The following is a 25,374-nucleotide window of genomic DNA, read 5'->3' on the forward strand; positions in this document are numbered from 1 at the left end:
ATAGAAATAGAATATTTATTGAGAATAGAATAGAATATACAGTATATATATATATATGCATGTATATGTGTGTATATATGTATATGTGTACACATACAGTATATGTGTATATGTATATGTATATATGTCTGTATACAGTATACAGTATATGTGTGCCTGTATACCATTTGTGGCCAGCTTTTAAGTGCCTAATCCACCTTAGCTAATTTATACGACAAATGTGGCCACCTGGTCTCTTCCTTTCCCTAATAGTATCACACTGACTATAGACCTCACAGCTATGGGTTGTAATTTTAGTAGTATTGACCACGCGTAATTGATAGACTGGATTTTATCATGGATTTTATATGTTATCATTTTATCCTACAATGTTTGATTGTGTACTCACTAAGTGTTTTTTATTTATTTTGATCAAGTTCACTTCTCAACAAACCATACAAAGCAAAAAGTAAGAACCTTCCCTCCGTTTGCACTGGTCTTGCCTCCTGCAGCCACACCAAAACCTGGGAGAAAAATCTTTTTCACTCCTCCATCCTTGGTAAAAATTAAGATTTATTTTAAAAGTAAAATATACTGCTCAAAAAAATAAATAAAGGGAACACTCAAACAACACATCCTAGATCTGAATGAATGAAATATTCTCATGGAATATTCCATTTGAACAACTATTCCATTTGCACAACAGCAGGTGAAATGGATTGTCCATCAGTGTTGCTTCCTAAGGGGACAGTTTGATTTCACAGAAGTTTTATTTGCTTGGAATTATATTCTGTTGTTTAAGTGTTTCCCTTTATTTTTTTTGAGCAGTGTATATCAGTGAAAGACCAACTTTCCTTACAGATAAATTGAGAAGATTGTATTGTATAAATTGTATAAATTGAGAAGATTGTACCATGAACAAACTCACGATGAGCCCGAGAGAAGAATTGTTTTCCTGGTTTATTGATGACATATAACAGCAAACGGAAGAATTAATAACTGTCCAGAATAAAAATCTTCGCGTCACAGATATATAGGACCAAGGAAAGGCTCTTCAAATGGGGAGGATGGGGGAATTAGCTTAGTTAAATTTACAAAGGATTTTTCAACAGCCTTCTTTCCACATTTCCGTTATAGCATCAGCAGCGGCAGAAGCTCAAAACCCAAAGAGCAAATGATAAAAGAGTTCTCGGTGTGACTTTTCCTTGTCTCTCTCAAGCAGCTCCGGTCCTTTCCCATCCTTTCTTCTGAAGACAAGGAAACAAAGGACCACCTCCTCCTGGAAGAAGGTCTAACAAGTCCTCTCCTTAAGATGCTTTTTTTTCCAGGCCAAGGAAAATTCAGGATTTTTTTCTTCTACTCAAAATTGATCACAGTCTGCCTTTTGTTCTGATGAAGACGCACTAATAATTCTCCCCTGTTTAGGTCTTCACGGAACCAGATTTCCTTATTTTATTAATTCAACTTGTTTGCCATCTCACCTTACAAACATTAAGCCATCGAGCTCCTTCGACCAACTAATGTAGTGTGTCTCACCTGTGGCCGATGGAAGGTGAGTGGACTTCAACTCCCAGAATTCTCAGCGACGGCTATGCCGACTGGAATTCTGGGACTTGGAGTCCACCCACCTGGGAAATTGTCATCCCCAACTAATGGCTCAAATTCCCTTTATCAGTCATCAATTCCTTCTGCCTTGCACTCATGAGGTTTAACCACGAATCTTGCTCTAAAAAGGAAGATAATATCTAAAGGCAGCGTCTATCTATCCAGAAGAGGGAAAGAAATAGATTTAAAAAACTGATAAATTTGAGGGCACGGTTTGGAGAACTGCATGTAAAAGGGAACTTTGGGGTAGATAGATGTTTGGAGGTCTTCTGTTGACTCCAGTCAAAGGAAGACTCGGCTTAAATCCACTCAAAATGTCATAAATTACCTCTGGAATTTGCAAATAACCTCTAAATCTGACGCCACGGCAGTTGCTCAGGAGAGCTGGAGTACGCAAATATATTGAGCTACCTTAAGATCATCTATGCTTTTTTGGCTGGGTGAAGATCGAGCCAACAATCCTCCACAGCCTTGCCCCCCAACTTGGTGGGGGATAGCAGTACCCCTCGTGCTTCCCAGGCCAGAAATTGTTTTTAAAACTTCCTATTTAGGTATTATTTCAATTTCTTGGCTAGTCTAACTTCAAAAACAGCCGAAGGAAAAGGACTTGATAAAGAAAAATGGGGAACTATTTTAGCACCATGTTCTCTCGTTGGAGGTTTGGGCCACGTAGGGAAAATCTGAGATTTGGTGGGAGAAGGTCCGGCTTTGCAGCCGGCACAGACAAATTTTACTTATTCAGAAAGGTCCGTGTGTCGATTTGAAATAAAATGCAGGCTAATCAGGGAGGTTTCTTTCTCGAAGCTTATTTGAAGGCCACATACACTGTCCATTTCCTTTTCACTGCCGCAACCTCTCCTGTCTTCTTGTACACATTTCATTACCCAAACTAGATAACACCTTCCTTGCTGTTAGGAGGAGAGCAAACCCATCCCCTTCCAGCCTTGATGCTGTTATTGAGTGGGGTGATGAAACTCCTGCAAGAAAACAACCTCAAACTCCGATCAAAAAAACCTTGGTACTTTTCCAAAGCATTCCGCACACCCAGCTTATCCAAAGTAGCAGCATTAATGCTGTGATTTAAAAAGGTGTCCATCACTAAATGGACAGGCCGGTTAAAAACTGCCCAGGCTACACTCGCCATCTGCTCCATTCAAGAAGAAATCTCATTTTTGGCAAAGGGGTCGGTGGTCCTGCAACCTTCGGAACTGCAGTGTTTAACTCGCAAGAGATGGAAATATTTTATTTTTCACAAAATGGCCTGCATTTCTTCTGCGGGAACATGTGGTCCCGCACCCCTCAAGGTTCCAGGCCAGGTTTAAAGGTACACCTGGGATGAAACCCAGGGCCTCCTGCCCCATAACGCCTTCCCTCTGCCAGGCCATTCCCCTTTTGCTAGCTTCCCTATGCCAGGAGCTCAAACCAAAGAACTCCAACATTCGCGTCTAATCCTCCAGCACGCCGTCCAATTTTTAAAAAAATTCTACTTGATTTTGTACCTCGGTGGTTGACGAAGGACTTGATCAGCTGCGTGAAAAAATGAGGGCACGAGAAGGGGCCTTGGAGACCCTCTCCTCCAACTCCCATTTCCGAATATATTTTCCAAATGACAAGTTGGAGGCACATGTGAACCGAAACCAGGCGTCCTGCCATGTGTGAATGAGAGAGAGAGCGCTCCCCTTTTTAAAAAGTGCCACTGGTAGGCATGCATTAAAAGTCTTTAATTTGCTTTTTTTTTTAAAGGAAGCCTGCGTAATAGAGGGGGGGCATTTTTACAGACTTAAACTTTAAAAAAATATATAGATGTAAGCCTGGTTTTGCAACCAGTTAGCCAAACCTTCCTTGGTTTGTGAAAAGGTCTAAAGGGGGCCCCATCTACCAAGTGCTGAGATGTTCCTAAAGACATTTTGGGGGAGATTATTATTTATTACCTTTATTAAATGTATATGCCGCCCCTCTCCGAAGACTCGGGGTTGTCATGCTGAAACCAGGGAGGGAAGGAGAATATTAATTTGCACGTTTTAATCTCTTTCTCCTCTGTCTCTGTTTTCTGATCTAGACGTTCAATCAGCTTCCAAAGTCACTTTAAGCTAAGAGGAATATTCTGCGTTTCCTTGGATAGGGAGAAAAACTCGTGGTTTTTGGGGACTCTGCTTCGGCAAAGCTTCCAGGTGATCCGGAAGTCTAAACCTCGCGTGTTGTATTGTCCAGGTAGTGAGCCCTACCTTCAAAGTGCAACAACAGGTGTATGTATCTCCACGCCTGACACTTTGCAGAGAAGCTACTAACTTTAATCCCTTCACGATGCCCCCAAAGTCTCTGGTCACAGCAATATCCCCCAAAGGGACTTGGAGAGACCTGACCAGGAGTTTCTCCCCCCCCCTTCCTGCTTCTTAAAACCCCCGAGTTTTAAAGCAGCCACCAACTAACACCGTGCATTCAAGTCTCGCACTGTATCTCGGAGGAGTTGGGGTAGATTTGACCTACCTCCATATTAACCAGCCCAGATTCCTTCGCTGTTTTTTGCAAGGAAACGGGGGAGATTTCAAGAGGGAGCAAGGCCACCCGTTCCTCCTTAGTGTTCCGATCGGAGCGCTCCGAGGCCTTTGCAGGTGGGTTGGCAGCACCCATAATCCCCAGCCACATAAGTCCTTCCTGGCTTGGGATGAGCAGCTTCGCCGGTGCCTTAATCTCTGAACCCCCCTCCGAGGCGTTGCAAAAGGGGAAGCGACCCTCGGGCAAAGGAGGTCTTCGTGCTGTGTTGAAAAGCTCCACAGATACACAACAAGTGTGGGTTTTCGTTTCACACAGTCATGATACACACATACACACACACAAAGAAAAACACCAATCAGTACTTTTTAAACACCCTCCCCCCCCTCCCGACTTTTCCTATCTCAAACTCCACCTTTGAAGGGAAGCAATTGTAGTGTGCAAAAAAAGTCTGGTCCCTCAAACTGCTCAGGTGTGATTTGTCTTTAAAAAAAAAACCCCAGCAACCATTCCCCCTCCCCCCTCCCCCACTTTCTGAGCCTCTCTCATCTTCCTAACAACGTCCAGGTACACACGCTTCCAACACACCCCAGCACACACCAAGGGCTCCTTCCGACAGCTAAGCTGGTGAGAAGAGACAGTCCAACCTATGTACAGGTGAATTGGGAGGGGAGGCAGGCACAGGTGGCTGCACCTGGGAGTCCACACCTGGCTCTATCTGGAGGTGTCCATGTTCTCATCCGTAAAGTGATTGCAGTGTTCTACGACTTTCCTGGTGGGGGGGAGGGAAGAGAGAGGGGGGGGCGGAGTTTAAGACACAGCCAACCATCATGATCGAAACATTTAAATATGTTAAAGGGTTAAATAAGGTTCAGGAGGGAAGTGTTTTTAATAGGAAAGTGAACACAAGAACAAGGGGCCACAATCTGAGGTCAGTTGGGGGAAAGATCAGAAGCAACGTGAGAAAATACGATTTGACTGAAAGAGGAGTAGAGGCTTGGAACAAACATCCAGCAGATGTGGTTGCTAAATCCACAGGAACTGAATTTAAACCTGCCTGGGATAAACATAGATCCATCCTAAGATAAAATATAGGAAATAGTATAAGGGCAGACTAGATGGACCATGAGGTCTTTTCCTGCCGTCAATCTAGGAGGCTCTAGTAAGAAATGCCAGGAGGAGCAGAAGGAAGAGGAGGGGGGAGGGAGATAAATAGGGAGGGGAGGGCAAAAGAGCTCACCGTCCCATCTCCTGGGTTTCTGGCCTTGCCGAAGCCATGCGAATCATATCCTGCAGGAGCTGAAGTCCTCCTTCTTTGATCAACAGGGGGCAGTATTTGTCTGCTGGAGATGTAGAGAGGAAGAAGAAGGGGTGAGGAGCTGGGGGTCAGCCTCTTGCAAACAGTCTGGGTTCCCCATTTAACCCCCCTTGCACTCTAATCACTGCGCCACCCCGACTCTCCCCCCCATCCCTTTGGGGGGCACCCTCCCCTTCTCAGCCAGACCACCTCCACTGTGGGTCACTTGGGGCGTGCAAGGAACAGGAAGCATTAAGTGTTGTTAACTTAATTTTGCGTAGCTTTTTCTTCGGTAACACTGTACTTGCTAATCCAGGCATACAAAACCTTTGCAGGGCCAATTCTTGAGTACAGCTCGTCTGCCTGGAACCCTGACTCCGTTGTTCCCTCCTCAGACCCCAAAAACTCCAACCTGAGACTGCCTACCCCACGCACCTCACCCCATTCCTAAGAGCTCTGCAAGGGGGTGTGCATAAGTGCACCACTGGGCCCACCATCCCTGCCCAACTGTCTCCATTTATTTGTCCTCATTTCATGTATTTATGTCCATGTTTATAGTGATACCTGGGAATCTGGTACATGCTTGACAAATAAAATCAAATAAAAAAAACTTGCAGAGGCCTTTTGGGGGCCCGTTTCCTGCTCAGCTCGAAGGGGCCCAATTCTACCCCAATGCTTGGCTGTCTAGGGCCTTTGAAGGAGCTCAAAAGGTGGAACTGGGGCAGGAGAGAAAAAAAAGCGGCTGGAAGGAGGAGAGACTTACGGTATACGGACACCAGGTTGTAAAGGGCCCACGTGGCCCAGTGTTGGCTGACAGGGGAGACCCACTGTGGGAGGAGCCTCAGAATGGGCTCAAAGGACCTGTTTAAATGACCACAAAAAGTAGATTAAAATCCAGGTGGGAAGAGGGAAGGGAAGGAGGGAGGGAGGGAGGAAGAGAAGGAAGGGAAGAAGGAAGGAAGGGGAGGGAAGGGAAGGGAAGGAGGATGGGAGGAAGAGAAGGAAGGGAGGAAGTAAGGGAGGGAGAAAGGCAGGCAGGCAAAAAGTAAGTAAGTAAGTAAGTAAGTAAGTAAGTAAGGAAGGAAGGAAGGAAGGAAGGAAGGAAGGAAGGAAGGGGATGGATGGATGGATGGATGGAAGGAAGGAAGGAAGGAAGAGGAGGAAAGTGAAGGGAAGGAGGATGGGAGGAAGAGAAGGGAGGGAGGAAGGAAGGGAAGGGAGGGAGGGAGAAAGGTAGGCAGGCAAAAAGGAAGGAAAGGAAGGGAAGGAAGAGAAAGAAGGGAAGGAGAAATGTAGGCAGGCAAAAAGGAAGGGAAGGAAAAGAAGGAAGGAGGAAGAGAAAGAAGAGAGAGAAATGTGGGCAGGCAGAATGGAAGGAAAGGAAAGTAGGGAAGAAGGGAAAAAGAGAAGGAGGGGAGGGGAGGAGGAAGGACTCTTGGGAGTTATTTATAAATACAATAGAGACGAGATACAAAGGGATAAATAATGAAAAATAACCCGGACGACATCATTTCTCTTCCAGAGCAGGCAGTGACCCCAACCGAGGGATTTTGGAAAAGCCTGAGCAGAGGGTCCAGGTGAGCCCAGCCCACCTGCTCACCTGTAGTTGATGTTCCGCCTGGAATTGACGTCCCAGCGTTGAATGGCCGCCCACATCCGATCCACCACCTGGTCCCGGCTGGGCTCCGCGATCAGCCAGGCCTCTGGCCCGTCGAACATGATGTGGGAAAGGACCCCGCAGGCGTTGTACGACACTTCAATCCCGTCGGCTTCGCTGTCTAATAAATTGCTGTGGCAAAACCCCCCAAACCCCGGGGTTCCAGGAGTCAGGGTTTTGGTCCCCAAATGGCGTGAGGTCAGGACCCCAACCCATCGCCTACAGCCCAAAACAATTGGGAACATGAAAGGGACCAGAGAGTTCATCTAGTTCAGCCTTTCCAACAAGAATAATAAAAATAATAATAACGCAGTTGGAAGGGACCTTGGAGGTCTTCTAGTCCAACCCCCTGCTTGGGCAGGAAACCATTCACCCCTTCAGACAGATGGCCATCCAACATCTGCTTAAAAACTTCCAGAGTTGGAGCATTCACAACTCCTGGAGGCAGGCTGTTCCACTGGTCAACCGTTCTGACTGTCAGGAAATTTCTCCTTAGTTTTAAGTCTACATTGCTTGGCTGACAGGACCTGGAGGGGGGCCAACTCTGTGTACTCTTATAGGTCTCTGGGAGGTATGCAACAGGAGACGGTCCCATAGATAGAAACATAGAAACATAGAAGACTGACGGCTGAAAAAGACCTCCTGGTCCATCTGGTCTGCCCTTATATTTTATCTTAGGCTGGATATATGTTTATCCCAGGCATGTTTACATTCAGTTCCTGTGGATTTACCAACCAAGTCTGCTGGAAGTTTCTTCCAAGCATCTACTACTCTTTCAGTCAAATCATATTTTCTCACATTGCTTCTGATCTTTCCCCCAACTGACCTCTGATTGTGCCCCCTTGTTCTTGGGTTCACTTTCCTATTAAAAACACTTAAACCCTCCTGGACCTTATTGAACCCTTTGACATATTTAAATGTTTCCTCCATGCCAGGGAGGGTTTCACCTGAAGACGCTGATGAACTGGGAGGTCATAAGTTGAGGACGGAGGGCTTGGACTTCAGCTACATTGCCCAAAAGTCCCAGCATGTTGCGGTGCAGCTCCTGCTTGTTCGGAAACTCCTGCGGGGGGAGAGGAGAAACTGAGTTAGATTTTTATATGTTTATATGAGTGTTTTAATATTGGATTTCTTGCAGTCTTTGTATTTGTTTGCTGAGAGTTGGAGGAGAAGGGCGGCGTAGAAATCTAATTCATAAGTAAATAATAAATAAATGAAAAGCCAGCCCATCGGAACAGAACCTTGGCAGCCCAGTCACGGAACGTTAGGAACCTGTACGGCTTGAATCCTCGACTCACGACGCCAGTGGAGCCCAGGAGTTACGTCACTGAGCGAGACCTCCGTTCAGTGAATTCAAAGTGGGTGGATGGGTGGAGAAGGAAGGAGCTCCTCCCACCACCCACCCAGTCAAGGGCTGCAAACGTTTTTACTACCAGGCTTTGGGTGTGGCTTATTTTGTGGGTGTGGCTTGCTGGCCATGGGACCAGGTGGGTGTGGCTTAAAAGTCATGTGACTGGCTTAAAGGTGGCCAACTTGACGTCGCTCACGTCAAAAGTTAGGGTTAGGGTGCCTGGCCTCTCCTCGCCTCAAAGAGATACTATTTCCCTATCTACTTACCATGAACATCCAAAATATACTCTTTAATTCTATGTATATACAGTGTTCCCTCGATTTCCGCGGGGGATGCGTTCTGAGACCGCCCGCAAAAGTCGAATTTCCACGAAGTAGAGATGCGGAAGTAAATACACCATTTTTGGCTATGGACAGTATCCCAAGCCTTCCCTTAACACTTTAAACCCCTAAATTACCATTTCCCATTCCCTTAGCAACCATTTACTCACCATTGTTACTGGTACTCACCATTGAATAAGACATTTAGTGATCCTGATATTTATAAACATAATTATTTATTAACAATAATTATTTTTTTTGTTATTTATTTGCAAAAATTATTAGTTTGGCGATGACATATGACGTCATCAGATGGAAAAAACCGTGGTATAGGAAAAAAAACACGAAGTATTTTTTAATTAATTTTTTTTAAAAAACCGTGGTATAGGCTATTCGCAAAGTTCGAACCCGCGAAAATCGAGGGAACACTGTATATGCCATATGTGTAGATACATATTACACCCAGGCACACAAAAATATACATTATCCACTATATAAATTGCATATAGTCTGGGTCTGTGGAGAGGGGCAGCATACAAATCTAAACAATAAATATATATATGTATGTATGTATGTATGTATGTATATGTATATGGGGGAAAAAAGAAAAAAAAATCACAATTTTTCAACCGGTTCTGCGTACCTGACCGTACCCGTAGGGGCCCATCGCTGCCCACTCCCCCGTTTTCCAAAACCAAGCCGAGAAATCAAACCCAGCCTGAACACTCACTTTCAAGCACTCCAGGAAGAGCTTCATGCCGCTGTAATTCAAGAACATCTCGCAGTTGCTGGGCGTCTCGTCGGTGATGTTCCACAAAGCGCTCCAGGAAAACTCCATCACCTGGTCGCACTGCGCGAGCCGAGGAAGAGGGGAAACAACGTTCATTGCCTGGCAACTGGCCGGATCAATGATCAGAAAATAAAGACTTCCCTCACTCATGCTGCATTCAAAAGTTTCAATAAGCCAGGTTCTCTCGGCAAAGCAAGACCACAGATTCCAGGGGAATTTTACAGCTCAAGCCAAAAGCAGGAATCGAAACCCATGGGAAGTGAAAGTCTCTCGGCTCCGAGGCTCTGTCCTCCATGCTGTTGGGTCCTCTACACCCTCTTTTCCCATCTGCCTGTCCTTATATACTGCCAAGGTGTGGCCAAATGTCCCGTAGAGCTAATCAATGCCATCAACCCCTTCTAGAGAGATATTCATGCCTGGATCCCGTCCTCCTTACTCTTGCATCTAACAGGGTTTTCTGATCCTCAGAGTCCCCATCGTCCTCTGTTTCAGACAATAACGTAACTGGGGGTTCTACAGTCTCTGGTGGTTCCTTAATCTCACTCTCAGATGGCAAGAACACTGGACTGCGATGCCCGTACTCCCGCATCGCCTGATCCTAAAAATCCATGACCAGCTGAGCAGAACATGAACCACTCACAACAGGAACAAAACACAAGAGGAGGGGGATTCTGGCAGAAGCACAGGGGGTGAAGGGTTAGGGGGAAGGGGTCCAGATAGCCCCTCTGTCAGAAATGCATCCTGGGAAACTTCACCCCATTCCCCCCCCCCCGCCCCAATCTGGCCGATCTCCCAGGGGGGAAATGGATGGGAAGGAGGACAGGAGTGTTTCCCTTGGCTTGGGGTGGAGGTGGAAAGGTGGGATATAAAACCAAGGAGGTCTGTAGGAGAAGCATTAAGGAAGATTATGGATGGTGCTGGAATGAACAGAGTTACAATGAAAATTAAAGATACAAGAAGACTCGGAATTTTATCAAATTTGGGGGGAGATTTTATGAATAGACTGAAAATAAAAATAGATGAAATAAACAATTATGATGGAATTAATGAAAAAGAATGAGAAGTATGATTGTAGAAACCCAGGTGACAAAAACAGAGAAAGGAGGCAGCGTTAGATAATTATGTAACACAGACTTAAGAATATGAATGCTAGAATTAAAAAATGAAGAAAATTTGTAAAACTGGTAGGGTTTTTCCCCCCTTTTTTGTTGCTAGATTAAAACCAGTCATTGAAGTAAAATTTGATTTTTTTCCAATATAAACATCTTTGCCTTGGATGTTAGATAGATGGGAGTAAATATTGATGAGACGAAAATAGGATTTAGGATATTTTTAATTAATTATTTATATAAGATTATATAAGCCTACTGTTAGGCATTGATGATATATGTGTTTTTATGTATGTATGTTTTTTTATGTTGCAGGGGGGGGGGGAAATTATGCCCTAAAAAACCCCACAAGGGAAGTCTGAAACTTACTATTTTATCCCCCAATTTCTTCTGAATCAGCCTCAGCATGGTCTGTCGGGAGAGAAAAAGCAAAGAAATTGACTGCCACCTTTAACACTTTTTCCCTTTTTTTACAAAAGACAAAAACCCATCCAGCAGCTCTTTAGATATATTTTGGTTTTAAGTCAATTTCCATTTCTTGCAAAATCAGCACCTTTTTAAAAGACAGTGTTGACTCCTTCTCCACAAAGGAGAAGGAGTCCAGCTATTCTCCAAAGCCCCTGAGGGCAGAACAAGAAGCAACAGGTGGAAACTAAACAAGGAGAGAAGCAACTTAGAACTAAGGAGAAATTTCCTAACAGTCAGAACAATTAATCTGTGGAACAGAAGTTGCTTCCAGAAGTTGTGAATGCTGCAACATTGGAAGTTTTTAAACAGATGTTGGATAACCATCTGTCTGACATAGTGTAGGCCTAAGCAGGGGGATGGACTAGAAGACCTCCAAGGTCCCTTCCAACCATCTTCCTCCTCCTTCTTCCTCCTCCCTTTGCCCCCCTCTGTTCCTCCCTCTCTTCATCTATCTTCTTCTTCTTCCTCTTCCTCTTCTTCCTCCTCCTCCTCCTCATTATTATTATTATTATAAACCTCTGAGTTCCAAAACTGGTTGTCCTTGAAACCCAACATCAGAAGAACCGGGCAACGCAGGATCCCACCAGGGCGCCAAAGAGTTGTGGTGGCTGCTCCCGCCCAGCGGCCACACAACCACACTTTAGGCTCTTGGCAAGCACCCTGTATTGACCTCCAAATGCAGCAAACACAATTGCTTAATGAAAAGCGGTGAGCAATTCCTCCCCCTCCCACCCCTCCCGGTTGAACAAAAATTGTCGAAAGCCTAATGACGACGGCTCAGTCGCATCACTACCGCAAGCAGGGGGCCCAGAAGGGTACCGACGTCAACCAAACCCACCATGACGAAGCCCATCCGTCCGACGGCCTCCTTGTGGTCATTGTCCACCTGGCAGACGAGGGCGTTGCAGAGGTGCACGGCGATGCGCTGGATGGACTCGTCCTGCCGCGTGGGGTTCAGGATGTTGAGCAGCAGCTCGTTGACCCTCCGGTACTGGAACTCCAGCTCTTCGGGGATGCTGAAATTGCACAAGGTGAGGCAGCAGTTCCGTTGCACCTGCGGGCGGAAACGCCTAGATGAGCCGGCTAGGGAGACCCACCAGGGATGCCGCCTTCCTTCCCACCTTTGTAGGTGCGGAAGCAAAAAAAATGTGGAAATCTGGCCGGAGCGAGCATGCGCAGAAAGCGGGAGAGGTTTTTTTATGTTGCAGAAAAAAATAAAAAAATAATACCCTAAGAAAAACAACAAAGGAAGTCTGAAACTTACTATTTTATCCCCCAATTTCTTTCTGGCAGAAACCCAGATCATGTAGAGTTAATTCCAGATTATGTTGTTTCCAGCAGAATCGCTGGGTTTTTAAAGGCTTTCGGGAAGAACGTAGAGGCTGCCCAAAGAAGACGCCCTGGATTTTCTTTCAACATCTTTCGGTGCAAATTGGGGGCTCTGAGGTGGAGCTCCATTTTCGCTACCCCCCCAACCCGGGCAGCAGCCCACCCCTGCTGGAGTCGCCTACCGCACCGCTAGGAACCCACCGCTGGACTCTAGTGCGGCTTCCCCGAAACCCCAGCGGTACTCAGAGGTCCTGGAACCGCACAAGATTCTGCGCCCGAGACATCCGGAAAGAAGCCACGAAGGACGCGACGCTCACCGTGACCTCCTGGTAGGACTCCATGCCGTTCAGCACCACCTGGATCACCTGCTGCCGTAAGCGGGTGCTCTGCTGCGTCCGGTACTCGGAGTTGGTGAGGTAGAAGAGGGCGGCGCTGCCTGTCACCTGGATGTTCTTGTCATACTTGTGGCATTTCAGGGCAGTGATGACCAGCTGCGGAAAGAGGGAGGGAGGGTGTTATTTTCATGCCTTTTGCTCTTCTGGACGGACAGCCTTCGACTTAGGAACATCCATCAAGTGACCACAGTTTACAGGACTTACCTTTGCCGACATCTCTCCCAGTCTTGTGACAAAAGTTTGGCACTTGCCGTATTTTTTAAAGGATAAGACGCACCTTTTTCCTCCCTAAAAGAGGCTGAAAATTCAGGTACATCTTATACTCTGAATGTAGCTTTTTCAAAGCTTTTTCCTCCAGCCCTAACTAGGTGCTAACGATCTTCCCAGCTCTTACCGGCTTGCAAGCTCTTTCATTGTTACTCTCTGCAAAGAAGAATGTTTTCCAAGCCCTAAGTCTTTGCAGGGTTTTTTTCATTGCTCTACTTGCTCTGAACATTTCTTTTCAGGTGCTGATGATGTTCCCAGCTCTTACCGGCTTGCAAGCTCTTCCATTGTTACTCTCTGCAAAGGATGTTTTCCAAACCCTGTCTTTGCAGGGGGGTTTTTCCCCATTCTCAACTTGATCCGAATTTTTCTTTCCAGCCCTAACCAGGTGCTAACAATGTCCCCAGCTCTTACCGGCTTGCAAGCTCTTTCATTGCTATTTTTTAAAGCCCTAAGCAGTCGATAAAATAATGTGCTGAAGCTGACCAGACTAAGGATGCTACCCAGAGGAACATCTGGTAAGCAGATTCTTTTCCCTATTTTCCTCCCCAAAAACTAAGGTGTGTCTTATGCTCCAAAAATACGGTAATTTATAATCTTGAAGCATCCTGAGGTTCAACCCGCGATCTCCCCAGGGGGCTTCTGGCAAACAATGTTCACAGGGGTCACTTAATGACCTTGTGATCCCCTCCACTGCAGCGATTCGCTTAGTGACCGTGATATAAAAGATCAGAAAATCAGATGTGGCTCACTTAAGAACCAGCTTTGTTCAGCGACAGAAATTCTGATGCCAAACTAAACTAAACAATGTCGCTTGGCAGGGCCCAGGGGAAGAGCCTTCTCTGTGGTGGCCCCGACCCTCTGGAACCAACTCCCCCCAGAGATTAGAATTGCCCCCACCCTCCTTGCCTTTCGTAAGCTTCTTAAAACCCACCTCTGCCGCCAGGCATGGGGGAATTGAGATCCTCTTTCCCCCTAGGCCTTTACAATTCTATGCACGGCATGTCTGTTGGTTTTACAATAGGGTTTTTTTAACTGTTTATATTGGATTGTCATATGCTGTTTACTACTGTTGTTAGCCGCCCCGAGTCTACGGAGAGGGGCAGCATACAAATCCAATAAAATCAAAATCAAATCAAATCAAAGGTGTTTGTAAGTGGAGGATTTCTCGTACATCTTTTGGCTGGAAAAGAGGAAAGCGAAGCCGGGCTTGGAAAACAAAGAGAAGGACGTGTGCTGGGAAGGCGGCTTAATTTCGCCAGAAAGGCCTGGCACCTGCTGCCTTTTGGCCCCAGGGAATTGGGGTGGAGAGAGAAAAATAAGGCTTTCTAGGATTCTCCTTGGTAGCACATAAAGCAAAAAAACATAATTAAACCATCTTGAGTTGTGGAAAAAAACTCCCCGGGGAAATCAAATTGGCCTCATCCAGTTTTAGCCCTTCAAACAGGCCTGGAAAAACCGGATGTTTGCCCTGGTGAATCACTACAGAGAGTCCTCAACTTACAACATTTCTGTCGTTCAAAGTGAGACAATTGTTTAGTTAGTTTTGCCCCTTTTTATGACCTTTCTTGACATAGTTGTTAAGGGAATTGCTAAAGTTCTTCAGTTAGTAACATGGCTGTTAAAAGAATCCTGACAGTTAGAACAATTGATCCGTGGAACAGAAGTTGCCTCCAGAAGTTGTGAATGCCCCAACAATGGAAGTTTTTAAGCAGATGTTGGATAACATTTTTCTCTGAAGTGGTGTAGGGTTTCCTGCCTAAGCAGGGGGTTGGACTAGAAGACCTCCAAGGTCCCTTCCAGCTCTGCTGTGCTATTTCTATATTTCTATTTCTATATTTCTATTTTTCTTTTTCTATTTCTCTATATTTCCATTTCTATATTTCTATATTTCTATTACTATATTTCTCTATTTCTCTATCTGTCTCTGTTTTTCTGTTTCTGTTTCTACTTCTACTCTATCCAGGGGCGTTGTAACTCTGAACAGTCAGTAAATGAACTGTTGTAAGTGAAGGGCTGCCTCTTAGTACAAATGGATGCAGCTACTGGAATGTCGCAACCAGGTCGTTAAGTATTTATTTTGAGAGGTGGTCTGGGGGGGGGCAATCTGTCGTAACTTTTAATGGGGCTCTAAGGGGCAGGTCTACTTGTACAAATCCAATTTGTTGGGCAACTCTTTTCTTTTCTCAAGAAAGGAAACCAGGAGAGAGAGAGAGGGAGACCTGGGGGCTCCCAACTGGGGGCTGGGCTGACCCCGAGCCCCTTCCGCCGTGGGCAGCCCCACTCACCTTGAGGGCTCTCAAGAGCTGGGTGCAGCGCTCGATCCGCACAATGTCGAAGAGGATGTTGAGGGCTCGCGACGTGATATCTGACCGGTGTTCGGTGTAGGCCTCGATGGCGTTGAGGACCTGCTCCTCGTTCTTCTCCCCGGTTACCTGGTGGGGGTTAAAAGAGGAGGCAGCTCAGGGGCTGGGAAGGAGATTGAAATTGATAGAACATAGAAGATTGACAGCAGAAAAAGACCTCCTGGTCCACCTAGTCTGCCTTTATACTATTTCCTGTATTTTATCTTAGGATGGATCCATGTTTATCCCAGGCATGTTTCAATTCAGTGACTATGGATTGACCAACCACGTCTGCTGGAGGTTTGTTCCAAGCATCTACTACTCTTTCAGTCAAATCATATTTTCTCACGTTGCTTCTGATCTTTCCCCCACCCAACCTCAGATTGTGTCCCCTTGTTCTTGGGTTCACTTTCCTATTGAAAGCACTTCCCTCCTGAACCTTATTTAACCCTTTAACATATTTAAATGTTTTGATCATGTCTCCCCCCTTTTCCTTCTGTCCTCCAGACTCTACAGATGGAGTTCATGGAGTCTTTCCTGAGAAGTTTGATGCTTAAGACCTTCCACCATTCTTGTTGCCCGTCTTTGGACCTGTTCAATTTGATCCATCTCTTTTTGTAGGTGAGGTCTCCAGAACCGGACACAGTATTATTCCAAGTGGGGTCTCCCCAGCGCTCTATACAGCGGGCTCACAATCTCCCTCTTCCTGCTTTTGATACCTCCAGCTATGCAGCCAAGCATCCTACTCGTTTTCCCTACTGCCTGACCGCACTCTCCACCCATTTGGAGATGGTCAGAAATCATGACCCCTCAATCTCTTCTCTTCTGAAGTTTTTGCTAACACAGAACTGCCTTCCCGACACAACACACCTGCCTTGGCTTTTACCTTGTAGGCCGGGATGTGTGTCACGTGGCAAAGAGACACCTCGAAGAGCCCCAGGAACTGCAAGGGCCGTTTCAGGTTCCGAAAGGGGGCAATGCTGCTTTTGCCCGGGCTGGTGCTGAAAGAACGGACATGAGAAATGAACAGGCAGTGCAAGGAACGTAGCATCACAGGGTTGGAAGGGACCTTGGAGGTCTTCGAGCCCAGCCCCCACTGCCGAGGCAGGAGATCGTGAGTCATGAAATACCATATCTTTTCGGAGTATAACACGCACCTTAGATTTTTGGGGAGGAAAATAGGGAAAAGAATCTGCTTAGCATGATATTCGTCTGGCTAGCGTCCTTAGCCTGGTCAGTTTCAGCACATTATTTTATCCCCTGGTTAGGGCTTAAAAAAAACCTTATTTGAAGAGAGTAAAAATGAAAGAGCTTGCAAGCCAGGAAGAGCTGGGAACATTGTTATTACCTGGTTAGGGCTGTAAAGAAACTTATTTGGAGCAAGTAAAGCAATGGAAAAAACCCTGCAAAGACTTAGGGCTTGGAAAACATTTTTCGCAGAGAGTAACAATGGAAGAGCTTGCAAAAAGGTTAGCACCTGGTTAGGACTAGAAAGAAACATTTGGAGCAAGTAGAGCAATGAAAAAACCCTGCACAATCTCCCTCTTCCTGCTCAGGGCTTGGAAAACATTCTTTGCAGAGAGTAACAAAGAATGAGCTTGCAAAGTAAGAGCTAGGAAGATCGTTAGCACCTAGTTAGCTCGGGGGGGGGGGAAGCTACATTCAGAGTATAAGACCTCCCCCCTGAATTTAGGGAGCTGCTTTTAGGGAGGGAAAATGTACGTCTTATACTCCGAAAAATACGGTATCTGCTAGCACCAAAGGAGCCACAGTTCAACCCCGAGCGGCCAGAGAATTTTCTTCGGTTGATACCTTCTCCCTTCAGGGTCAGCCTTGTCCAACACACCTGGGCTGGTCCGTTTTCTCATCCAAGCAGGCGATGGTGCAGTTGTCCAGCATGGTATGACCCGAGATATCCAGAGAGGTCAGGCCGCTCAGATTCTCCACAAAGAGATTCAGGACTTTACGGGTCAGCTTGAATTTGTGATAACTGGACAGGCAGTCTCGGGAGATGTCCAAATGCCTGGAGGCAAAGGAGAAAGAGATTCCCCAGGTCACAGTGGTCCCAAAATTTGCCTTTTTTCCCCAAAAAAGCAACTGGACTTCCTTTGCTTTTATTAGAAATTTAAACATGCTAAACCAGGGCTAGGCAAAGTTGGCTCTTCTATAACTTGCGGACTTCAACTCCCAGACTTCCTGAGACAATCATGCTAGCTCAGGAATTCTGGGAGTTGAAGTCCATATGTCATAGAAGAGCCAACTTTGCCTACCCCTGTGCTAAACGATACGTAAATCTGCATATTATGGTAGCCATGAGAGAAATGAGATATTTCTCTCTTTTTAAAGTGTTTAGTTTGCTTTTCTCTTTTTTTTGTGTTATACAGTAGTTGCTTAACTTGTGCATTATGATGTAGTTATTGTATATTGTATTGTATTGGTTTGTATTTTCAATAAAAACATTTTTAAAAAAAATATATGTCTGGCAAAGGATGTGTACAGATTTCTTACGCACCATCTTGGAAAAAAGAAACAGCTCCCACCAACCTTTTGGTTATAAATAAAATATTGGAAGTGGTGGAGGTGAAGAGATTAACAATGCGATTAAAAGGGAAAAAAAGCATGCAAAGGTCACTTTTAAAAATTGTTTTGTTTGCATTGTTATTGTTTTTCTGTTTTGTTGTGTTTGATTTTTTCTCGTCTTATGTTTTTTTAAAATATATATTCAATAAAGATTATTTTTTAAAAAATAATAAAAAAACACAAAACGATGCATATGAGCCATTAGGTTACTTTTTTTACTGGAGATCCTAATCCAGTGATGGCAAACCTTTTTTTCCTCAGGTGCCGAAAAAGCTTAGGAGTGCACATATCCATAATTCAATACCTTGGAAGGGCAAAAACAGGTTCCCTTGGCCCCTGGAGGCCCTCTGGAGGCCGGAAACGGCTTGTTTCCCAACTTCTGGTGGGCCCAGTAGGCTCCTGTTTCACCCTCCCCAAGCTTCAAAGGCTTCCCTGGAGCCAGAGAAGGGTAAACGTGCCCTCCCCCATCTCCCTGGAGGCTCTCTGGAAGCCTCCCAGAGCCCCTGTTTTGAGGCAAAAATCAGCTGGCCGGCACACACATGCACATTGGAGCTGAGCTAGGGCAACGGCTCGCGTGCCAGCAGATATGGCTCTGCGTGCCACCTGTGGACCCCGTGCCATAGGTTCGCCATCACTGTCCTAATCTAAAGGTCTCCCTTGTAGTGGTGCTGATCAATTCCCGGTTTATTCAAGTTCTGTTCTTCCTTCTTGCTTTCCTCTCCTCCCCCCTACCTTAAAAACCGCGGCAAAATTTCCCTTCGGCGAGACTGACCTGAGCTTCCGCAGCTGAGCTATCACCTGGATGTGCTCCTCGGAGAGGTCCATGTTGTAGAGCACCAGGGAGGCCAGGCTGTCCTTCCACTGGGTCAGGAAGTGGATGTCGTTGAGCTGGATCCCGGAGAGATCCAGGGCGGTGAGGGAGGCCAGCGGCCGCAGCAGGCTCTCCACGTTGATCCCTTCGATCAGCCGGCCCAGGCTGAGGAAACGCAGCCGCCGGAAGCCTTCGAAGGTAAAGTCCTTCACCAAAACCTGCCGGGTGGGGTTGAAGTCGTCCTCGCAGCCGCCAGGGTTCTCCTCTTCGTAGAAGAAGTTGGTGCAGCCGAAGAGGCTGAGCGACACCAGGGTGGGGCGGAAGCTGCTCAGGGTCTGGAGGCTCTTGGCCGTCAGCTTCTCGCAGTTGGTCAAGAAGAGCTCCACCAGGTCCTGCAAAGGAAGCACAGGGGAGCGTGAAGAGATGCGCGGAGGACCTTGGGGGAGGGAGGGGTCATTTTATTCACAAATAAAACAAGGGCACAATTTAAAAAAAAAACAATAAACAACAATGAAAACATACAAATAGAAAAGAGAAAAAAGGAGGGAAGGGGAAAAAAAGGAAAGCAAAAAGGGAGAAAAAGAAAGAGAGGAAAAAGGAAAAAAAACCGGTTCCATGACACACCGTTCTCTTATTATTTACGTCTCCGATGAATCAAAAAGCAAACTCTATCTATCTCGTTATTACTTCAGCTAGTCTGTATATTAGATTCTTGACCCCTGGGCAATGAATGTATTGAGAGAATGTTGAGCAAGTGGAATGACTGTTTTTTTTGGTTGTGGATTTTTTTCAGATTTTTAACTGAATGTTGTGAGCCGCCCCGAGTCCTAGGACAGGGGCAGCATATAAGTCCAATCAATCAATCAAATCAATCAATCAATAAATATCAATTATTTACATTTTCTGTATGTTTGTTTGTTTGTTTATTTATTTATTTATTTATTCGATTTTTATGCCCCCTTTCACCTTAGACTCAGGGCGGCTTACAACATGTTAGCAATAGCACTTTTTAACAGAGCCAGACTATGGCCCCCAACAATATGGGTCCTCATTTGACCCACCTCGGAAGGCTCCCTCCCAGTTTCTCATCACTAGAAGCCAACATTCTCAACTCACACTTTGCAATGGGAAGGGGTACAAAGAGATTTACAACACGACGGGACAAGGACGGGTCCCTTACTTGCTTCCGGATGGCCTCCAGGTCTTGATCCTGGACAATGTCGCCTCGCAAGTGGATGCGGGCGAGCCGAGTGCTCCGAGGATCCGAGAAGAGGCTAAAAAAGTTTTCGTTGTGCTCCAACAAGGTGTCTGTATTTACTAGGTCCACGTAGCTAGGAAAGAAAAGAGACGAACAGTCGTGAAGGCAGAGACGCAGGGGGTTCTTGGCAACCCACTGGAAGCTGCGTCAGCACCCTGTATGTATTTGTATTTGGTTACAATACATAACCAAGTTTTGGTTATGACCTATAAAGCCCTTCATGGCATGGGGCCAGAATATCTCCGGGACCGCCTTCTGCCGCACGAATCCCAGCGACCGGTTAGGTCCCAGAGTTGGCCTTCTCTGGGTCCCGTCGACTAAGCAATGTCGTTTGGTGGGACCCAGGAGAAGAGCCTTCTCTGTGGCGGCCCCGACCCTCTGGAACCAGCTCCCCCCAGATATCAGAGTTGCTCCCACCCTCCTTGCCTTTTGCAAGCTCCTCAAAACCCACCTCTGTTGTCAGGCATGGGGGAATTGAAATTTTTCCCTTCGCCCTAGGCTTATAGAATTTATACATGGTATGCTTGTATGTGTGAGTGGTTCTTTAAATTGGGGTTTTTTAGATTATTTTTAATACTAGATTTGTTTACATTGTCTTTTTTATTGTTGTTAGCCGCCCCGAGTCTTTGGAGAGGGACGGCATACAAATCTAATAAATAAATAAAATAAATAAATATAGACTATGGATGTATGTTTATATGATATCCTTTTAAAAGATGGATCATAGTTGGCCAGAAAAGGGGGGCCAATGGAGTTCTTGTTTGGGGGGAGGTTTTTTCCTGTTAGTTACTTTATGTCTAGAGCTGTGTGCGGAAGTTAACTGGTTTGTATTGGATAGTAAGATTGTATTTGTATTTATATTTGTGATTAGAAGTGTAAAGAGATTATTCTACCTTGTTACTGTATATAATATATATTTTGTAGTGGTATCTGTGCCTGAACAGTCCATTGCTATTACTACTCACACCATACTCTGTCTTAAAGTTCTTTTGTGGATATATTTTTCCCTAAACAATCTAGATGCAACCTGGAGAGAAATGTAAACATCTGTAACTTACTCATTGACCAGCCTGTCACAGATCTCGCTCGGGAGGAAAATATCTTTCTGTAGGCGGAAAGTCTCATTGTCCAACAAGTAGCAGAGAGTCCCTTCCAGGTTATTAAGGCAATAGTCTATGCACAAAGTCATCAGCGATTCTGGGCTGTCGGAAGCCATCTTGGGGCAGTGGAGGATGGGAAAAGGGGAAGGGAGAATGTGACGGTCAATTTAGTGATTCCTCTTCTGCGGTTTTCCTGGAATATCCCTCCAATGAGATTTCTGAGCGTACTTTGAAGTATATTTCCAGGCAGCTAGGGGTCAAAAGCAAAAAGAGAGTGTTAAAATACAGGTACTCTACTTAACAACAGTTCACTTAGTGACTGTTTGAAGTTACGACAACACTGAAAAAACCTAAAGTAGCAATTCGGCCTCCCACAAGAGGCTGTAAAAACTCACTGTAGCAACTTAGTACACCAGAAAAAAGAAAAAGACCAATTATACCACATCTTCCAACACAATGAATGTCCATGTGACTTTATCAAAATGTGACTGACTGCACAACCCACTACAGCACAGCCGACATAAGATGTGAAAAGGGTAACACTACCAAACTTCAACAACATCTCGGAAACATCACCAGATTATTGCAGCCACATTGTCTCAACCACAGAACACCAAGCAAGTAAAGATCTCCAAAACAGCTTAAGTAAACCAAAACACCCAGCAGCCCCAGGAGGAAAACTGAGCCCAAAATTTATGTATGTAGGACAGACAGTCAGAAGAAATGATGAAAAACTCCTTAACCTCACAATGCAAGAACGGACTCAGCCATCGTTTCATAACATAATTATGTGAGCATTCTAGACCAAGCAAATCAAAAATTCTACAGAATTCTGAGAAGCCCGGCACTTAGAGAAATCAGCTATCAACAGGCACATAGGCATAGACCACATTTACCCACCATTCAAAAGAGACAATCGGAAAGCAAAGGTAACAGAAAGAGTAGAATGGCATAGTCTCCAGCAAACAGGCAGATAAACAGGGATTAACACCAGACAAACAATGAAGAAGAAAACCATACTTTAATCAGAGAAAGTATCAAGTAGAAAACCACAGCCCTATCAACACTAGCACACCAAGCTATTGTATATAAAAAGAGAGGCAAAACCACACTGATTAGCACTGATGTTAGCTTGGATAATAAAATATTTGCAAGCAAAGAACCAAGCTCAGAAGCACCAAGGACACCACAGTTTCAAATTCGTATGATCTGAATTCAGAAAGCAGAATACCATAGTATTAAAGGGGGGAAAAGGGGATTTTGTACGTTGCGTGAAGCGATCCTTAGCGTTAAATGGGTCTATGATCACCACTTCCAAAAGTAGCTTTGACGGGTCATTAATCACAGCCAAACATGCAGAAAGTTAAAATTCTGATGATTATCAAGGATGCCTTTTAAGTTACGGATACAATTTCGCTCCACATCAATTTGTTCTACTTCAACATCACAAGATAATAACAAGGCAAGTTGTGACAAACATAAACTCCAACATCTCAAAGAGGATTCTGTGGATGCAGAACGAGGAAGAATGAATTCAACCTCTCCACCCAATCCAGTCCCCCACCCCAAAATTTGGCAATTTAACAGATTAACAGAGAAGGGACTTTGAAGATATTTTAGTCCAAGCGCCTGCTCAAGCAGGAAACTCTATACAATTTCAGACAAATGGTTCTTAAAAACTTCCAGTATTGGAGCATTCACAACTTCTGGAGGAAACTTCTGTTCCACCTATCAATTGTTCTAACTGTCAGGAAATTTTTCCTTAGTTCTAGGTTGCTTCTCTCCTTGCTTAGTTTCCACCCATTGCTTCTTGTTCTACCCTCAGGTGCTTTGGAGAACAGCTTGACTCCCTCTTCTTTCTGGCAGCCCCTGAGATATTGGAATACTTCTATCCTGTCTCCCCTGGTCCTTCTTTTCATTAAACTAGCCATGCCCAGTTCCTGCAACTGTTCTTCCTATGTTTTAGCCTCCAGTCCCCTAATCCTCTTTGTCGCTCTTATTTATTTTTTATTTATTTATTTATTAGATTTGTATGCCGCCCCTCTCCGAAGACTCGGAGCAGCTGCACTCTTCTCTGCACTCTTTCTAGAGTCTTCACATCCTTTTAGATATAATTTTATTTTCTCCTTTAAGGAGAGGCTGGGGAGGGCCAACTTTAAGAGGGGTGGGCTTCAACACCCGGGATTCCCAAGACAGTTGGAAAAACACTGATCTAGGGATGAAAACCTTCTTCCCTTTCCTCGGAGAGGGGGAGCATATAAACCCAATTCAATAAACAAGTAAGTAAGTAAGTAAGTAAGTAAGTAAGTAAGTAAGTAAGTAAGTAAGTAAGTACATAAATAAATAAGGATCCTGGAGGAGCAAGGCCACCTAAAGGGCGGATCTGAAGAAGGATCCACTCCAGGCATTCAAGATCGACTGTCACTCAAGGATCTCACTGGAGGGTCCCAAGGGGGCTGGGGGGGGTCTTTTCTTTTCCAAAATCCAGCTGCCTTTTTAAGGGAGCTGAAGGGGAGAAAGCACCTTTGGGATCTGGACGGGAAAGGGGAGGATCTCCAGATAAGATCCCACCAGATCCCTTCCAGCAAGAGAAGCCAGGTCTGTTTCTCCTTCGGGCTCAGCCAAGCTGGGGAGACGGGGGGGGGGGCAGCAGCAGCAGGTGCGGGACTACAACTCCCATCCTCCTCCTCCTCTCCAGAGCCGGGGGGGGAGTCTTCACACTCACACACACACACACTCCCATCCCGGGGGGGCGAAAACGGGAGAGAGAAGGAAGGGGGGGGACTTCCTTCCCCCTACGGGGGTCGCCGGGTTCTCTCCCCCCCCCCAATTCCCCACAACGTCCTCCGTCCGCACTCACCGGACTCCCCGCCTGGCTGGGGGGGGGGGGCGGTGTATGTGCGGGCGGGGGGGGCAGGGAACCAAAGCTCCGCCTCGCGCCTGGTTCCGTTTCCGGCGGAGGGAGAGCCAGCGGGAGGGCGCAGTTCCCACCGGGGTCCGCTCTCCCCGTTCCTTTCCTCTCCCCCCCCCTCCGCCGCTGTCAACAAACCCCCCTGGCGTCACTTCCGGCGGCCATCCCCCCCCCCTCCTTACACCCTTCGCGCCCCTAGGGGTGCACCGAGAAAAAGCTTCCCCCTTGCTTTCCAGGAAACAAGAGGCGGGCGGCGGGCAGTTCCGCCTCGCTTCGTTTGCCCAGCAGGCCCACCTCACCTCCTTTGTGGGCTGTTTGGGGAAGGATGAGGGGGGTTGTAGTCCAACCCCTGCAGTTGATCTGGAATTAGCTCGTAATTTGGGGCATGTGGTGTTAGGATGCTCTAACAGGGGAACCTCCGGATGGTTCATGCTTGCTTGCTTATTTATTTATTTATTAATTATATATTATAGTTTGTATTATTTATTATTTATTTATTTATTCAATTTTTATGCCGCCCTTCTCCTTAGACTCAGGGCGGCTTACAACATGTTAGCAATAGCACTTTTTAACAGAGCCAGCACATTACCCCCACAATCCGTGTATAAAGTATAAAGAAGTAATAAAAAAGGATAATAGGACAGAAGGGCAAGGACGGTAGGCACAATAGTGCGCTTATGCGCGCCACTTACAGACCTCTTAGAATAGAATTCTTTATTGACCAACTGTGATTGGACACACAAGGAATTTGTCTTTGGTGCAGATGCTCTCAGTGTACAGAAAAGAAAATATAAATTTGTCAAGAATCATGTGGTACAACACTTAATGATTGTCATAGAGGTCAAATAAGCAATGAAGAAACAATATTAATAAAAATCTTAGGATACAAGCAAAAAATTAAAATCATACAGTCCTAAGTGGGAGGAAAAGGGTGATAGGAACAATGAGAAAAAACTAGTAGTAATAGTAGTGCAGACTTAGTAAAAAGTTTGACAGTGTTGAGGGAATTATTTGTTTAGCAGAGTGATGGCGTTCGGGAAAAAACTCTTCTTGTGTCTAGCAGTGCTCTGTAGGGACGTTTTGAGTGTAGGAGTTGAAACAGTTTATGTCCAGGATGCAAAGGGTCAGTAAATATTTTCACCGCCCTCTTTTATAAATCCTCAATGGAAGGCAGGTTGGCAGCCATTGTTTTTTTCTGCAGTTCTGATTCTCCTCTGAAGTCTGTGTCGGTCTTGTTGGGTTGCAGAACCAAAGCAGACAGATATAGAGGTGCAGATGACAGACTAAATGATTCCTCTGTAGAAAAGGGGAG

At 45.6% G+C, this 25,374-nt stretch overlaps 1 protein-coding gene across 2 annotated transcripts; it reads right to left on the minus strand.

Moving 5' to 3' along the window:
- Positions 1 to 920: 920 nt before the first annotated feature.
- On the minus strand, positions 921 to 24,225 carry ZER1 (zyg-11 related cell cycle regulator). Of its 2 annotated transcripts, none has more exons than XM_070758467.1 (16): positions 24,012 to 24,225; positions 21,110 to 21,401; positions 19,974 to 20,124; positions 18,755 to 19,185; positions 17,249 to 17,425; positions 16,289 to 16,403; positions 15,346 to 15,492; positions 12,716 to 12,889; positions 11,908 to 12,123; positions 10,971 to 11,012; positions 9,433 to 9,552; positions 7,979 to 8,094; positions 6,975 to 7,163; positions 6,138 to 6,235; positions 5,318 to 5,420; positions 921 to 4,849 (listed from the first exon to the last, which is right to left on the minus strand). In XM_070758467.1, the coding sequence occupies exons 2-16, from the start codon at positions 21,265 to 21,267 to the stop codon at positions 4,792 to 4,794; spliced, it is 2,295 nt and encodes a 764-aa protein (XP_070614568.1). In that variant the 5' UTR covers positions 21,268 to 21,401; positions 24,012 to 24,225; the 3' UTR covers positions 921 to 4,791. The 2 variants fall into 2 exon arrangements, with proteins under 2 accessions (XP_070614568.1, XP_070614569.1); XM_070758468.1 differs by having other exon boundaries at positions 3,265 to 4,849; positions 5,318 to 5,417; positions 24,012 to 24,212.
- Between the last annotated feature and the right edge of the window lie 1,149 nt (positions 24,226 to 25,374).

Source organism: Erythrolamprus reginae, chromosome 8 (assembly GCF_031021105.1).
Source record: "Erythrolamprus reginae isolate rEryReg1 chromosome 8, rEryReg1.hap1, whole genome shotgun sequence".
In the NCBI taxonomy this organism is placed as follows: Eukaryota; Metazoa; Chordata; class Lepidosauria; order Squamata; family Dipsadidae; genus Erythrolamprus; species Erythrolamprus reginae.